This window comes from Chaetodon trifascialis, chromosome 6, assembly GCF_039877785.1.
Source record: "Chaetodon trifascialis isolate fChaTrf1 chromosome 6, fChaTrf1.hap1, whole genome shotgun sequence".
Taxonomy (NCBI): domain Eukaryota; kingdom Metazoa; phylum Chordata; class Actinopteri; order Chaetodontiformes; family Chaetodontidae; genus Chaetodon; species Chaetodon trifascialis.
Window position 1 is genome coordinate 15,743,087 of NC_092061.1, and position 17,978 is coordinate 15,761,064.

The 17,978-nt window shown below is 40.4% G+C and overlaps 1 protein-coding gene across 1 annotated transcript; it reads left to right on the plus strand.

The window, feature by feature from the left end:
- Nucleotides 1-316: 316 nt before the first annotated feature.
- Nucleotides 317-17,687, plus strand: mccc2 (methylcrotonyl-CoA carboxylase subunit 2). Its single transcript, XM_070963708.1, has 17 exons — nt 317-523; nt 2,124-2,190; nt 2,646-2,730; nt 3,008-3,109; nt 3,339-3,466; nt 4,474-4,586; nt 5,464-5,577; nt 5,831-5,895; nt 6,962-7,061; nt 7,183-7,278; nt 8,399-8,471; nt 8,576-8,652; nt 10,771-10,837; nt 11,184-11,340; nt 12,363-12,477; nt 15,570-15,655; nt 17,227-17,687. Exons 1-17 carry the CDS (start codon nt 392-394, stop codon nt 17,342-17,344), a joined length of 1,695 nt encoding a protein of 564 aa, XP_070819809.1. The 5' UTR covers nt 317-391; the 3' UTR covers nt 17,345-17,687.
- Nucleotides 17,688-17,978: the final 291 nt, after the last annotated feature.

Below are 17,978 nucleotides of genomic sequence, written 5' to 3' on the forward strand. Positions count from 1 at the left end.
GAGAATGCTTGTAAATGGGCCTTGAGATAATATTATTTTGTTAATGATTTTACTGTATTGATACAAATTTAAAAAATAGCAATCTGTTTCTTCAGTGTAATGTGCAATGTAATGTTTCAACAGATCTCGTAATTATGTCTCAGATACCTCTAATTATTTTTTTTTAATAACTGTAATAATTATTAGCTTTCTCTAATTGTCTGTACTTATTTCTGTCCTTGTGCTTCTGCAACACCTGAATTTCCATCCAGGGATCCAGAATAGCTTCTCTTATCTTAAACAGCAGGTGGCGATATGGAGCGTCACTCCTACTAACATTAGCCACAGAAGAAGACCAGTGCTAGGTTAGTTAGCAAGCTAGTAAGTTGAACGTAAAAACGTGAGCGTCAAAATGCTTCTACGGACGGCCAGACCGTGGTTGGTCCGTTGCAGGAATCTACCTTTGGCTTGCACAAGGTCATACTACGCCGATAAAGTAGCTCGACTCGGCACTCAGCCGGACAAACAATCTTCCGAATATCAGGTATGCTAGCCTGCTGCTAATCCTAGCTAGCCAAAAGATTTCGTTTCCACTTGCTGCCAATGTCACTTAATTAAATAGCAAGTCAGGGAGGGTGGCACACCTGACGGGCCAGTATAAAATCACGCTAAAGTCAGCTAATGTTGACAAGCATTAAGACAGTAGTTTATTTAGTCCCTAAACCACACAAAGGCTAATTTTTACTGGCTGCAAGAGGTCAAAACCTTGAGCTTTCATTGCGCTCATCCAAGGTCTAAGCATCATCACATTAGCCTGGACAAAACATATTTCTGTTATTGCTCTTTTTTCCTGACAGCAGGTTGCAGGTGTTTGCTTTGCTGTCTTAGCCTTTGCTCCACATGTCACAACAGGCCAGTGTCCGACGCTCTGTCCGATGGAGAAGAATAGTCCTGCTGTTTTTTTTGTTTTTGTTGTTGTTTTTTATTATTAGATGAGTCGGTTTACTGGAGTGAAATCGCACTTTCCTTGCATGCATCCTCGACCCAATTTGTACCTCTCAAGTAATCATCGTTTTTACAACTGAAACTTTCCATAACTGCTGCTATATACAGTATATCTGTATATATGTAGATAGAGATTACAATAGTGGTAACGTTACTCAGTGACAGAAGGTACAAACAGTACAATACGTAAGAAGAAGTGAAGTGCACAAACGACTGAATCTACCATGAACAACACCTGTTGTTCACCTGTAACCTCTGAAAATGTGCAGTCAGCTGTCAGTATAACTCGCAACTCAAACATCATTAAAACGGAGTCAAGGTTGAAGAAAATGCAAATTAGGGTTACTGTTTTTATTCATGTTTGAGGTTTTAATGCTTTAGAGTTAGACTGAAGAAACTGTTTCACCATCTGAATCATCAGGCGCATCAGTGTCACTGCTGGTTCATAGTGTCCACGTTCAGCAACCAACTGATGCAACACCAAAACATGTCACTTGATGGCACCACAGACACATTTGTACTACTACTATGTCTATTAAGTGATCGTGTCCCACATTAATACAGTGTTATAGCACCTTTGTTCTTGACCCTTTTCATTTCCTCTTGACAAATGCAGTTTGATGAAAGAGCATTGAGGGAGTAGTAAACTTCTTTATTGCAAATGGTCTAAGAGGTGACTTTAACAATTTAATTAGCTCCATAATCATAACTTGTCCTATTTCCTAATGGTGGAGAAAAACTCGCTCACTCAGACGATGATTGGGTGTTATTGCGGGCGAACATTTTCAGTTAAAGTTTCAATGAAAGGCCCTGATTTTACATGTAATGTCTTTCCATCTGGTTGGTGAGTAGGTGGTCACTTTACTTTGTATTTGAAAGAACTGATCGTGAGGCATATTGTTTGGGCTGATTGAATCATTAATTATATAGTGCTGCCATTAACAATATAAATGATTCTCATTTCACTGTTTTGTTGATCAAAGCCTCCGAGGCTTCTTAGGTTTATATATATGTGACATTGACATTTTGTTTGGATTAAGTTACTCTGTCATCAGTTTCTTAATGTGCTGCTGTGTTAGCCACATCAGCAGAAATCACGTATAGACAAACAAAACAAATATCTTGTTGTTGTTTTTCAGGAGAATTATGATCGAATGCAAGCTCTTGTTGACGAGCTGAAAAAGCGGACAGAGAAGATTAAATTGGGTAGGTGTGAGCACATGACTGATTGCACACTACACTGAAGTTAGATTCATCACTACCAGCATTGCAAATGAGTGTCCGAGTTCAGGCAGTCTGAGTGATGAGAATGCTGATAAAACACCCTTAATTATCCCTATCTGTTCTCGGAAAACTGCTCCGGGTCCAACTGTGCACATTAAGGTTTTAAGGGCCTGCTCTCACATGTGAATATGCAACCTGAAAGTTACACTGTGTGCTAGTCACACTTTTATTTACTGTAGATATATCACTGCTGATACTCACCTAACTTCGAATGTATAAGTACTGTGAGTTTCATGACTGTTGATACAATAAAGTAGTGCACACACACACTGAATGTGTATCGTACACATGCTAATCAGGTGAAACTCAACACTGGACTCTCCAAAGTGTTGGCAGATTGTTTGTGACGTGCTTTTTATTTTCATTCGTTAATCCAGGTGGAGGAGAAAAAGCCCGAAGACTTCACACTTCTCGTGGGAAACTCCTGCCCAGAGAGCGAATAGACAGACTGCTGGATCCAGGGTAGAATCACCTACTGCCATCTTTGATTTTGACTTAGTCATGGCTGACTCATAACCAGCAGACCGGATGCATTAGATTTGTTGTGCTCTGGTTTGACGTCATTAGACAAACTATAGCGCAGGTAGTTCTCATGTCTGAGGCTGTCCACACTCCCCTGTTGATTGAAAACAGGGGAAGGACAATAGCATTGTTGTCTTACTGTTAGCTGTAGACTCCAAAAATAATCCACCATCAGGCCATACATCATGCTTTTTTTTACAACTTGGTTTTCTTGCAGGACCCCTTTCTTGGAATTCTCTCAGTTTGCAGCATATGAGTTGTACGGAAAAGAGGAAGTCCCAGCAGGCGGCATACTCACTGGGATTGGGCGAGTTTCAGGGTAAGCGCTGTTTCGTGTTCACCCGTTAATGTGTCGCAGTGTGAGATCGTAGGTACTTGTGTTTGGATTAGAGCAGATATTTCTGTTAAAAACAAAACTACAAGATTAAATTTCATGGAATGTTAATGTCATCTTTGTGGCTTATAATTAGCTAATTTTGTTTAATTTCTAATGAGATTTCACTGTAGTACTCCAGGGGCTCCTGACAAAGTTTTTTTATTTCTCATAGGGTGGAATGTGTTATTGTTGCAAATGATGCCACTGTCAAAGGAGGGACATACTACCCCGTTACAGTGAAGAAACACCTTCGCGCACAAGAAATAGCACAGCAGAACCACCTGCCGTGCATTTACTTGGGTGAGTTTGTCTCTATTTGTAAGTGTTTGGCAAAGCAAATAACCTACATACAAAAAGGGAAAATAATTCAAAGCAGGGTTTGCATCTGATTATTCAAGGTCAGAGGTCTGGAACGAATCGCGATAACAAAATGTAACCAGCGAATTAACTTTAAACATGAAACCGAGGCAGACAAGGCTCAGGCAGTCAGTCCGTATTTATTTCTGACATTTTCTTACAACCACATTCACGCTAGTTGTAGAAATTGTGTATTAGAGAAAATGAGGCACATTCTGTGTCTGCAGTTCAGGAGCTGATAGCAGATTCTTCAGTGTAATGTTAATGTGTGAACTCAGTAGCAGCAACACAACACTCGCTCCTGTGTTAACGTCGCCATGACAACGATGTCAATGATAGGGAAATAAGGCGCATTAAAACCGCGTTTATCTGGGGACAGGATCACTGTGAATGATCTGTAGCCACGCTGAATATTCAGCGTATTGATCAGTGGAAAATGTATTTTTATTTAGGAAACATTACTCTTCATAATGTGCTGCAGCCTGTTCGTTACAGACGGTAAGGGCTGAGTCCAGACTGACTCGCCATCTGGTCCAGATGCAGACCAAGGTCTGGACTTTGAGAAGCCCTGATTAATAATTTCACCACCAGAATTTAACATGTAACTGAACATCATGCTGGAGACGAAGAGAAATATTGTGTCTCAGCCAGTAGAAACTGAGCATGCTAGAAGCTGTATTTTCACAATGATTTATTAGATTCAGTAGCTTGGTCAGCCAGGTCTCCTCTGCAGTGTTTCCAATGTCAAAACGCCCTATGGGAAAAATCCTAATGGTTGTTTTTTTTTTTTGTCGATGTAGACTTGAGACATCCCAGAAGTCCTGGTTGAGGCTTTCAGGCTACACTTCATCATAAAAGTGGAGACTGTGTGTCTATAATGCAGCCAGAGGCTAGACGTGAACAACAGTCACTAAGATCTATAAATATTCTCATGTTCTTGACTCCTTTAGTGGATTCTGGAGGGGCCAATCTACCCAGACAGGCCGATGTCTTCCCAGACAGAGATCACTTTGGACGCATTTTCTACAACCAGGCCCGGCTGTCTTCAGAGGGAATAGCACAGGTGATGCTGTTTGTTTGGTTGATAACATTTTAATTCACATGTTGAACAGCTGAGACTCGGCTTCATAATTTTCTTTCACCGTAGCCAATTGCAGTTTTCCTGGATGGTTTATTTGTTTTATTTGACTTGACTTTGCTCTGGTTCATGGATCAGTTTAGAGGCTGAAAGGGTTGTCTGAGAAATTACACCAGAGAGAGCAGAGATGGTAATTTTAAATGAACTGCACTGCTGTAGGTTATTCATCTTTTCATTGTCTGCTGGCAACTGAAATCCATCTTGCTATTGACTGCTGAAGAAGAGACATCCTTGTGTTTAGAGGCAAAACAAAGACCAGTCAGATTGTGTGAGAGCTGATAAATGTGAAGGCTGCTGGAGAGAAGTCAGGTCTTGCACTCATATCTCTGCAGTGGACCCAGGGGTGATAAACACAGCTGAATATATTCATACACCTTCACCAAACTAAATACCCATTATTTCACTCTAATAATGTCTCTCCTAGTGATTGAAATGATATATTATATATGGCTTTTTTCTTATGGTCTTATTTCTTCCTTTTTTTTTTCTAGTTTCACCACTAGATTGCTGTATAACAAATTTTCGAGTCTAAGGTTCCAGTGCCCATTGCATTGTTATCAATTGCATTCATAATTCAAAACTTAATTGAAAAGGGCTCATACGGACAGGGCCGTGGTTCAGTGTAAAATCAGTACTGAATCTGAGTTCCTCCTGGATGTGAAGCTACAACCTTTCTTGAAGTCGTCCTTTAGAGGAAATGGGCTTCATAATTTATCCTGTGCTGGTATTACACTCGTAGATATCAGAACATTTGGATGTCCTTTGTTAATATTAGACTTATTCTGTTTCTCGACCCTTTCAGATTGCTGTTGTGATGGGCTCCTGCACTGCTGGAGGAGCGTATGTACCTGCCATGGCAGACGAGAGCATCATCGTGCGGAAGCAAGGAACCATCTTCTTGGGAGGGCCCCCATTGGTTGGTCAAATTTTCGTTGTTGTTGTATGAATTGTATAAGAATAGAGTGAAAGTTGAAGCATCCTGTTGGCTCCTTGTGGATTGTCGGTTCATAGACCGGGCTGACATCATTCATTAAGCACGGGAAATAATTAACTAATTGCATGTGATTTAATCCAAGCTGTGCAGCACATAGTGACAAACAGGTAGCAGAGTCTGTTGATATTGTGTTTGTTGTTTCTGTTTAAGAGTCTCTGGGACTTTGTGCTCACAGGTCAAAGCTGCCACTGGAGAAGAGGTTTCTGCAGAGGACCTCGGTGGTGCTGATCTTCACTGCAAGTATGCAATAACAGTATTTGTCATTATGCTGCATGTGTGCGCTTTTCATCTCATGTTTCTGCTTTTAGAGGGAAATCATAAGGATGTTGTCCATATGAATCATGTTATATAGACAAGTCCCTCAGAGTTTGATCAACATTCTTGGAAAAACATGACTCTTTGGGGTGTTTTTCATAACCTGTGATATGAAATATGGTACATTTATTTTCCAGTGGTGTCCATTTACAAGCTGGTTTTACATGGGAGGCAGATTGATCTCCTCCTTGAACAGTGTAATGTCACAGACAATACTGTAGGTGGGATTTGTTCAGGGCAGAACAATTAATCAACATATGATCAAAATCACAAAATGGCCAAGTGCAATATTCAAATCACAGAAGCTGCAGCATTTTGATAAAGGTGAAATGTGTCACAACGTACCGTTATAAATGGAGCTTTGTGGTGCTGCAGAGATGCCCGGCCTGCAAATCTGATTTTTCTGAGGTAAGGGAACATGCTTGACAGAAGGCAGTGGAAGAAAACAAAACAAAATAACCATATATATATAATATATATGTGTGTGTGTGTAGAGGACTCACATTGTCATTGCTAAAATCATAACTCAGCATAATTGCAACATCTGTCAAAATAAGCTAATTTTTTTTTCTTTTGCATATTGTTCTGCTCATGTTAGGAGGAGTTTAATTATACAGGCTGTTGGAAATCATAGCTGATGGGGAAAAAAAAAAAAATACAAGTCGCGTTTTCTTCAGCTCAAAATGTTTGTGACGTACGCACACCCGTCCTGTGATCAAAACATTTTCCTTTTAAATAAGTGTGTGGTTTGGAGTCGTCACACTTTCAGTCAATTGTCTTTCTCTTTCCATAGATCTCCTTATTTTCAGAACACAGCAAAACAAAATATTTCAGTAGTGATTTAAATACTGTCATTTTGGGGGAAAATGAAAAAATCTGGAAATATAACTATTTCATTGACATTGATGAACACATGACTGTAGCAGTGTTATTGTTTAAAAGTAATGATTCATGTGCTGTTATAATTTGTTATTTGTCGCTTATTTTTCAGAAAATCCGGCGTGACAGACCACTACGCTTTAGACGATAACCACGCGCTCCATTTAGCCAGAAAGGCAGTGAGAAGCCTGAACTATAGGAAGAATATTGAGGTGAGTCCACTGAAAACAGTCAGCAACAATCACCTTTTAATAGTCTGCCAAGTTAAGCTGTCAGTGCTTTGTGTCAATGTGGAGTCTGTGATAATAATTTAATAATGGCGGTGTCTTTCAGGTCACCACAGAGCCTGTTGAAGCCCCTCTCTACCCTACAGATGAACTCTATGGCATAGTGGGAGATAACTTGAAACGCAACTTTGATGTCAGAGAGGTATTTGTCCAATTTCCTGTATGTCGGTTCAAAGGGGTACTCTACATTTCCACAAGTTACGTGAACATAGCAACACTCTGATGTCGATCTTTTCGACTAAATGATGCAAGCTTTGTTAAATGTGGGGTTTTTTGTTCTGGTGGTGTGAGCGACGTTTGAAATCATTAAACACTTGAGAAGCTCCTACATGGGGCCACATAATGGTCAATTAAAGATCTTTCCTTAGCTGCACTCACACAGCCACTCAGATATAATTGTCATTAATTCAATCGATTTATTGTAGCATTACTGTCAGAAAACACGATTTATGGAGCACAGACACATTTTGCACTCCTGATTCATTCTTGAGATTTATGAATAATACGAATAAACCTGGTTTTTACAGGTTCAGAATAAACAACTGTCAGGTCTCTAGTGGGAGCTCTGTCGATAATGGACGGCCTGCATCAATCACTTCGTTTTGCTCTCCCTGGCACAGCTTGCCAGATGTTCTCATTAAGTTTAAAGCCTGTGCCTTTGATTCTTGATGTAAACCCAGGAGCAAGAATTACTGCTAACTCAAGAGATGTCAGACTGTTTGTAGTGTTGAACAGTATTGGCAGTCCATTTAGGAAGAAAGATCAACGGGCTGCTCCCTCTTTACAGGAGGTTTGCAGCTGTAATGGGCTTTTCAACACATGGCACCATTATATCACTTGAGTGATTGATAATTGAAATGTCTAAGGTGCCAGTCTGGAGATAATATATATTGTTCTTCTAATGAGAAGACCAAAACCAACAATGCATTGATCCCATTAACAGGCCTGATACCCTGTGTACTCACTAATCACTACCACCAATTCCATGGCTGAAAACCCCGACAAAATGCACTGTTTGCTCTTGTTTGAATAAGTTTTGATTTGCCTACAGTGTTCAGCTTTTTTAAGAAGTTTCCTTTTAAAAAGAGACTAAAAAAGTTCATCTTCAGTGAGTGAGTGGACCTGGGGCTTTGGTTTTGTTGACAATAACAAAAATGTACAATATCACTGGCTTTGCTCTGTGTAGAAAGCATTGTAAACTTGTCTCGTCCGTTTTCTGCGTTACTGTCTTTTACAGCTTTCTTCTCTTCATTTGATTGCAGGTCATCGCCAGAGTTGTAGATGGCAGCAAATTTGACGAGTTCAAGGCTTTCTATGGAGACACACTTGTCACAGGTATGTGAATTAATTTTTCCATTTCTAAACCCCAGAGAATTCAGCTTTTTGCCTCATTGAATCCACCGACCTTACTGTTTGACTTTCAATATGTACCTGTTCAGGATTTGCGAGAATATTTGGTTACCCTGTCGGAATCATTGGCAACAACGGAGTCCTGTTTTCAGAGTCTGCAAAGAAGGTAAATATCATTTGTTCCCAGCGATGACTGACGCGGTGAAAGTGAGTGTTCTCTAAAGTCTGTTCAGAGTATCTCCACAGTGTTAATAGAAAACCTGAAATCTTCCCCTGCCTTCACAAAACGTTCAGTCTCGCGGTCCAGCTTCGATGCTGTGGTATTGAACAGACAGACGACGCCTATGTTCAGCGTGAAGAGCTAAACCTCACAATCATGTTGAATTTTCAAAGGAGTAAGCATTGTGCCGTCAGCGTGTCTCTCAAGTCTCTCAAATATCAAGGACTTTGACACAATGTTGAAACACAGTGTTCCAGCAGAGATTTGCTGACGACCAATATTTCTCTCTGGAGGGAGCTTTAGTCTTCGTAGATGGTTTTTGCACTGACCTTTCACAGTCAAGGCGCCGAGTTTCTCTCGCACAATAAGCTCTCAAATTATACTTCTCTGGGCCTCCTCATGAGTACTCTGACAAGTTGCATTGTAATAACATAGCATTTAGAGACCATGGACAAGAGACAATCATGATTTTCATTCAATATAATTCACTTAATTTGCGAGCCAATCTGCTGCGAACAGAGCTGAACTTTACGCAGACTTAAGAAAGATGAGGAGCAGAATTTGTGATTATAGACTAATACGTTTTTCAAACACATTTTGAATTCGATTACAAGCTTGACCTGAAAGAAGAGGGTTTCTTTGATTCATTTATTCTGTGAGGTCTCAATATGACAGTAGGAGAATTGGGTATCTCATCAGTGTAATTACTGTCGAGAGGGACCGATGCCGTGCTTCAGACAGACACAGATGTGGAACAGACATGCTCAGAGAGCATATCCAAGAAAAATCAATACCGCACCTGCATTTAGAGACATGTTTTTGAGACATGCTGTCATCACTTAAGACAAGCCCGGACTTCCATTATTCTAACAGTTTTATTGTTCAAGCCTTTCCCCAGGTGTCTGTGAAAGGGAACAGAAAAAGATTAGATATCTGTTGTTGAACGCACATTTGGGAGCAAACTGATGGATCGTTTTTCACCAAGTGACAGTTTCTAATACGCAGCTGTCTTTCACACTGTCTCCAACTTCTGTTTACACTTTGCGATGCGAGGCGGGATGCTCCACTGAAAGAAAGCCAGCAGAGGTAACTGCCAAAATAAAGAAAACACCTGAGTAATTCAGCAATACAAAGTCTATGGAAATGAGATTTTTCCGTGCCGTTAGGAGTCTTTTGTGCTTGTTTTCCTCTGCAAGAGCCTCTGGCAGCTCAGTGTTGTGCAGGGTACTTTTCTGGCAAGGCTGAAGGCCGTTCAGCTCCTTCATATTCCAAGTAAAATCTTTAAGTCAGTGTGAAGCACGATGACCGTCCTCCTAAGTTCATAAATTTTGGTTCAGAGTGGTCTCGACTCAGGTGAAGGCAAAGGTGAGGCTGACTGCTCACAGATGCGCAGAACAAATGATTTGATGAACATGATGCGGTCGTCAATGTGTGTTCAGCATCCAGCTTCTCCAGTTTCCAGCAGTTAGTCCTTATTTTGTCTCTGAAATCTATCAGCCACTTTCATATTTTCCACCACTCCAGCATTGGAGTGGTAGTTGGTGCTAATTTCCCACCCTGATGTACACTTGCGTGCTTTGGTTATATTCTATACCACATGTGTGTGCAGCTCTCTCTTGGTGTTACATTTGCCGGTTTTATTGCCGGTTTTATTTCTGGAAAACGTGGGGTGAAATCTGGAGAAAGATTGTTGATATTCACTGTATGTCAGATTCAGCACTGGCTCTGTAAATGGGGAAACAAACAAAGTGGCTTGGACCCAGTCACGAAACTCGGTTCCAGCCAATCAGCAGCAGGCGGTGTCTGTGCTCCTGCACAGGACAAGGGGAGGGGGAGGGGAGATGGGGTGTAAATCTGGGACGCTGATATGCAGTCGCATTGTGAAGAGATGGAAATATCAACAGTGCTTCTCCAGGATGACTCACCTCATTTTTAATATCTCAAGGTGCCGAGAAAAATAAGTCATTAGCATCCCATCATTTTATTTTAAGATGGTACGTCTGTTTTTTTTTCTGTCACAGTGAGAATACGCTAAATTAACTGAATATTTGAATTTCTTTTCAGGGGACGCATTTCATTGAGTTATGCTGCCAACGAAACATTCCACTTGTTTTCCTCCAAAACATAACAGGTCAGTGGGGATTATTGACATCTGAGATTCTGTTCAGCTCTGGTGCTTTTATTTTCGCTTTTTATTACTCCATCACCTCAATTCAGAGGCAGCAGAATAATAAAGGGTATTTATTATTCTTTGACTACTTAAATAAGTGAAAATATCATGTCAATGAGTGGCTTTTAATGGGAGCGTAGGCACCTATTAAACCCTGTATTTAATATAAACTTGTCACTGTTTACTGCAGAGTGATAATATCCCACTGATCAATTATCTGTAACAGTAGAAGGTGTCCCTTGAGGTGACAACACACAAAGTCAACCCAGTTTTTATGTGCCCTCTCTCCCCTACATCCCCGTCTTAGGCTTCATGGTGGGTAGAGAGTACGAAGCAGGAGGAATTGCCAAGGATGGAGCCAAGATGGTGACTGCAGTAGCCTGTGCCAATGTGCCCAAGATTACTGTTATCATTGGCGGCTCCTATGGCGCAGGAAACTATGGCATGTGTGGCAGAGCCTACAGGTGCGATGAAGTTTCTGAGTGGTCTGTGTTGGATGAAAAGACTGCACCAGCAGCATAATAAATAGAAGCCTGACCAAGACCTGTTCCATAAATCTGCTCATTAGCTGCGTCTGAGTTGTTAGTACTTAATTGACACAAGTGTGCAGAATACACTGTGCGCGCTGTTCAGTGTGTGGAGTGATATGCATCAGAGATTTTTACAAAAAGAAGCTTTCGGACCTTTTCAATGCAACAAACAATGCAAAAACCTCCATTTTAATTAGAGTTTCCTGACACAGGCAAACACTTCGTGAGTTCATTATCTACTTTAGGTAATGTCTCCCGACAGTGCATAATCCGAGGAATAAGACATGGATTCACAGGATGGACTCCACTGATTTCCAGTTTCAAACCTGTGGTCTTCAGCGCTGCCCATTACTGCCTCAAATGAGGTGGAGCCACAAAAGACTTCATGCAAATTCTCCCACACATGCAGTAATTCTCCTCAAGACCTGTGAACAGACTTTGATGTGTAAAATCTGCTTGAATATCTCCGTCTGTGTTGTGTGCACTCTCATACCTTTCATTAGAAAATAGTCAAATTAGCATAAATTGTTGGAACAGTCCAGACACAAGCTACCATCCAACTGAAGGGCTGAATGAAATGAAATGAAACTCGTCATGTCTCACTCGCCTCTCTCTTTTTTCCCCCTTCATTTGAATACATTTAGAAGGCAAGCATTCTCTTGTAACATTTAAAGAAGCACTGGTGATTTAGCATTTTGGAAAATATGTGCAGCGCCTCACCTTTTGTTGGACTTTTTGAATTATTTAGTACGACCCACATGGTACCTTTCGCCAACCTGAGCTTTCATAAATCATGTTTCATAGTTGTCATCACATTATTAGACTATTAGAAAAGCGTTGATCTTCATTAATGCATTTTTTGGTTTTTGTTTTGGTCTTGTAAGTTTTCCAGTTTACCTGTAAAATCTGCCTCAGCAAACACAGGCCAATCGGCACTTCCTTTCTTCCTCCCACAGCCCTCGATTCCTGTATATGTGGCCAAATTCCCGGATCTCCGTAATGGGCGGTGAGCAGGCAGCCACTGTACTGGCCACCATCACCAAGGATCAGAGGGCACGCGAGGGAAAGGAGGTAATGATTCACATTAATCACCCCGTCTGCGCTTCACTGCAAAGGCCTAAATTAGCTTTTGTGGATTTGCTGCCAAAATCATAAACGCTATGAAAGACACTTTTCTTTCAGCAGTGGTTTGATATGGCACTCATACAAGGATAGAATTACATCAGTGTTAAGTGTTGCAGTGATGTCTTGTGCTCATCAGTGCAGTCATCAAATGGCTGTAATTAAATTGTGTCAGGTATGCTGTAATGGGTGTATTAAGAGTGCATTAATAGTTTCAGAACGACACCTCACATCAAGGCCCTGATGGCAGGCGTTTCACTCAGGATTTAATGGTTACTTTTTGCTACCTATCAAGTGTTTTTAAGGCTATACTTTGTTTTACTATCTTAGTTAACTCTTCAATAAATTTTAAATGTACTTGTATTCACAGCTGAAGTGATCGTTTTTGGAGATGTAGCCAGCGGTACTGTGCAGAACAACAGAACAAAATTTAGAAAGTAGATAAGTCCTTTCACTCTTCTTCTGCCATTACATCAACCAGGCTTAAAGTCACAGTAAAACGGCAGCTAGAGCATCTTTATCTTCTGTAACGTGACATACGCAGGAAGATACAGAGCTGTTGAGGACTGTCGGTCTCCACCCACACCCCCGTCACCCATGTTATAGAGATGATGGATGGGGGAGAAATTGATAGATAAGACCTCAGTTTTGCAGTTTTTACTCACACATCTGATCCACGATGTCACTCTTCTGGCTGCTGTGACCCACAAGCTGCTCAGGACATGTGGCTTTATGTAATTGGAAGGGTCAGCTTGTTGCCCCAGATCACATTTGGATTGGATAAATGTATGGATTAATGCTGTCAGGCGATTAAAAAAATTAATCTAATTAATTACAGGATTTGTAATTAATTAATCTAATTAATCGCATTTTAATCTCATATCTGCTAAAGGTCCCCAAATAAAGAATTTGAATTCTAGGACATTACAATTCACTGACATTCACATTACAGCTGGTGAATTCTTTTCATCACTGTAGTTCTCGACGGTAGCTGGAAATTAGAGTCAGATGACGCCATCTGAAACGCCTCTTTTAGGCCCTCGTCTTCCACGATTGAAATCGGCCTGCAATCAGCAGCAACCCACTTTGCGATTGAGTTTGTCAGTTTTTCTGTCGTGGCTTTGCTCATTCGTTTTCCTAACTCAGCAAGTATGGGTTGGCGGAGTGAGCTCACGGTAGCACTAGCGGCACTAGCAGCAACTACATGTTTAGCGTTTAAATGATAATTCAGGCTGGAGCTGCTACGGTGATAGGAAAATTCTTTTTTACACAAGGTACAAATCACTGCGTTCTTGTTAATAGTCCCGTCTTTGTTCTTTTTATAAATAAACTTGCCGTTCAAAGGTCCAAGTAGGCTTGCCTCGCTCTCCGGTGTCGCATCCATGTCTGTTGTCACCCTGCTTTTGACTAGTGGCGCAGGTAGGATGCGACCTGCCACTGCAGCCTACGGGTCACTCAAAGGGCCAAATTTAAAATGCTTGCGCATTGACTTGCCACTCATGATTAATTGTGTTAATTTTTATAGCGCGTTAATTTGCAGTGTAATTAATTAATCTAATTAACGCGTTAAACTGACAGCCTTAGTATGGATACACCGTGCTCAACATAAGTCATTAGGATTATTGCTCGTACGGGAAGAAAAATTAGAGGGTTTTTGATTTGAAAATACTCCAAAAGGATTTTTTGTGACGTGTGTTTGCCATATAACAAGAGATAACAGACTATACAACGACACGGAATTAAAACTTGGAAAGTGTATTTTCTGTTTCACTGTGTCTTTAACCCACGTACAGTGTGCAGTTTATTCAGTCCTCCAAGCTGAAACTCATTTGTTTGATGCTGTCTGATACAACAGACCTGCAATGAATCAAAGTGTCATGAAGGTTATAATGCTCAGGTCTTGTTGAAACTGTTTCAGAGAGGTGTTTATTCAACTTAATGGCTATTTTGGAGGCTGTAGTTTGTGTTGTTGAAGGGTCATGTTTTATATTGAGAGGCGTTTCTAATATTTGCAGTAGCTCACTCCATTTGTGTGAATGAAGATAGACTAAAAGCAGTGAAAAGCTTTACAGCATCGACTCGATGTTTTCATTATTTTTGTTCTTCTCACAGGGATTGCCTGAGTGTTTTCTAGCCAGGGAAACTAACTCCTTGACAAATGAAATGGCTGTGTACTCTCAGCTTTACTTTTCACCAGGGCTTTACCGAATAGTTCAGAACTTAATTCAAAACGTTGACTTTTCGAATTCTGAATCAACATTTGAATGCTGCAGCTTTTTTTCCTGCATGTCTGTTCGTTCTGTTTAAACCTGATATTTCTGCTCGGTTGCAGACAAAGATTAGGCTGCTCTAATATTACTAGAATTATACTGTTTGTAGAATTAGAGTCCTGTGGCTGTGTGGGATTATTTCCGATTCGTGTGATCCAATTTACAGTAAATCCAGAGGGTTGTAAAGTCCAAAAGTTAAAAATAGTTTCCAAAATTCACATTATTTTATCTAACAAAATCTTCCACTTCGGTCCACGTTTGTTGGCGTTTAATCTTTGAAAAACAACTTTTTCCACTTTCAAAAAACGGTTTGCTCTCGTTCTTTCTGAACACAAAGGGAGGCACACTCCTGATTTAACGGGGCGGTGCAGCAGCAGTAAGCCTAAAGGCACAATTATTACTTCATCATTATTTCATGCCTTTATTGTATTAGCCTGCTGCCTGCATGTGTTTCTACTGACGGAACTGACGTGTTATATTCATTAAAGATTTCTGATTAAAAAAAGACTGCTCAACTTTATTCAAAGTGAGGATTTTGTTCGAGGATTTTATTGATTTTTATTTTAGAATGAAGACATCATTAAATATGATGACATTGGTAGCGTCATTCGAAAACCTCATTAGAAGCTTTGAACGTCCAAAAACTTTCACTCTGCTCAGGTGCACATGACGGTATTTATTTTTTTTTTTTTCATTTCAGCAGTTACCTTCGGCAAACCTACAGCACCAATTCCAATTCAATTCTTTTTTAATATAACAATTTATTCGCAGTTCACAGCAGAGCAGGAGGCTGCCATGAAGGAACCAATAGTGCGGCGGTTTGAAGAGGAAGGCAGTCCATACTACTCCAGTGCCAGGTGAGGTTTGACACATCAACCTGTACGTCTCAGGCAGCGTGGGATAAAATGATGCACTGACTCAATGTATAAAGTTTAACACTATTGCTGAGAAAATCTTCTTTTTGGAATAACAAAACTGTGCAGAGGTGGATGACCAACAGGCCATCAGCCTGCACCTCTAATTTATTTTTAAATCGTTTCAATAATTCACCTGATCCTGCTTTTCCAAGCACTGAGGAACCACAACAAAGACTCCTCATGCATGAGGAGTGATGCTGCGATGTGTTTCAAGTGTATTTCGTCTCCATTAGATGTCCTGTTGTGCTGCTAGTATGAGCCAGTTTTGCTTTTCATTTAGCCCTGCGGGCTATTATTTACCATGTATGTGAGCAGAGCACACATCAGATGATGGAGAAAAAATATGCACCATATGGTGGAAACGTGTGTGTATTTGTTGCAGTGCCGGGAGACAAGTCAAATATTAAAATTAGGAAGATTTATTCAACAAAAGTATCCTGGCTAACACAGAGCACAAAACATAGAACAAACACTTACACTGAGTTTGATAAAATACATGGAGAATCATCAGGATTCACGAAGCTCATGCGATCAAAAAGGATTTTAAATGGATTAAATGTGTTAGATGTTTGATGCCAGCCATGATCCTGCAGATGACTCTGAATAGAAGCTAATAACACATTTATTGTAGAGGTGATACGACCCTGATTCCAAAAGAGTTGGTACGCTGTGTAAAATCTAAATAAAGACAGAATGCAGTCATTTCTGAACAAACAGTGTTTAGTTACAACAGTTTTAAAGTTTTTCCGAATCCATGCAGTAATCTCCTTTATACAATCATGTGTTCACAAAGTGGTGAACCTCTCTCCATCCTTGCTTATGACCGACTGAGCCTTTCCAGGAAGGCCCTTTCATCCCCAATCATGATACTATCACCTGTTACCAATCAACCTGTTTACCTGTGGAATGATCCAAACAGGTGTTTTTGGAGCTTTCCACATCTTTCCCAGTCCTTAGTTGCTCCTGTCCCAACTAGTTTGAAATGCGTTGCTGCATCAAATTCAGAATAAGCAGATATTTACAAAACATTGATGAGGTCAGACAAACATATTGGCTTTGTACTGTTTTAAATTGAGTACAGGTCAAGAAGGATTAGTAAGTTGCAGATGTCTTTTGCAAAGAAGGAGGATCAAAACTGTTGATGACTCCACTGAGACAACAGAATTTGTCTCTAATGACCACCAATCGATCTCCCGTTAAAGACGCTTAGAAGAAAAATGTCTCCCTGGCTGTCCATGCACTTAGATATGGGAAACCTGTAAGAATAAGTAAAGGATCAAAGCATTTGTGAAGTGTTTTTTCAGAGGAGGGAGAAATAGAAAAGATATTTTTAACCTTTGATGATGATGGAAAACATGAGCTTGCTCAGAAGATGAGTGAGGCAGTCATTGAGCGAGATGAACACAAACTTGTATGAACGGACCTGCACAAGTCAAGTACGGCACGAAGCATCAGATGAGTGAGGTGTAATGTGCTCGTTATTAACATGATGCACTTTCCTTTCCTTACAGACTGTGGGATGACGGCATTATTGATCCTGCTGACACTCGTATAGTTTTGGGACTGAGCCTCAGTGCAGCGCTGAATGCACCAACGAAGAAGACGCGCTTTGGAGTGTTCAGGATGTAATGCTCATGTAGCATGTACAGGTGTAGAGACTTCAGACTTCCCCGTCAAGAACTGAAGATGTACTGTACTTAAACTAGTCTTTGTAGATTTACTTGTGAGGTGTCACCACATTAAGACCAACAAACACAAGAAAAAATTAAAAAAAAGGAAGAGAAATCAGTAAAGTAAAATCACTCAACGTTGGATCCATGCGACTGGGCGGTGTGCTGTTGTTGTGGGACATTTCCACTAATACGTTGTGCCTTAACTGTTACTACTTGAGTGTAAATGCAAACCGTGTGCTTGGATTGGATTTTTTTTCTATCAAATACTGTAAATGGTGAATTCTAAAAATTTGAAAACATTCAAGTGCTGTGTTTTTATTCAGGACCGCTGTCTGCGGCGTAGTGATAACAGGACCTGAGGAATATCAGAGGAAATCAAATCTTCATAAGGGGGCGCTGTTGAGCTATCAATATGTAATTGGCCAAAGTGTAGAGGGATGGTAGCTGCACACAACATTTTTCAAGCTAAATGTCTTCTAGATGACACATAATGGTTTTCCGTCATTGACAGAGGAGCTATTTTGAGTGAATTCATAACAAAATAAAGTCTTTTGAAGATGTCCAATCTCAGTGCAATTATCTTTAAATGC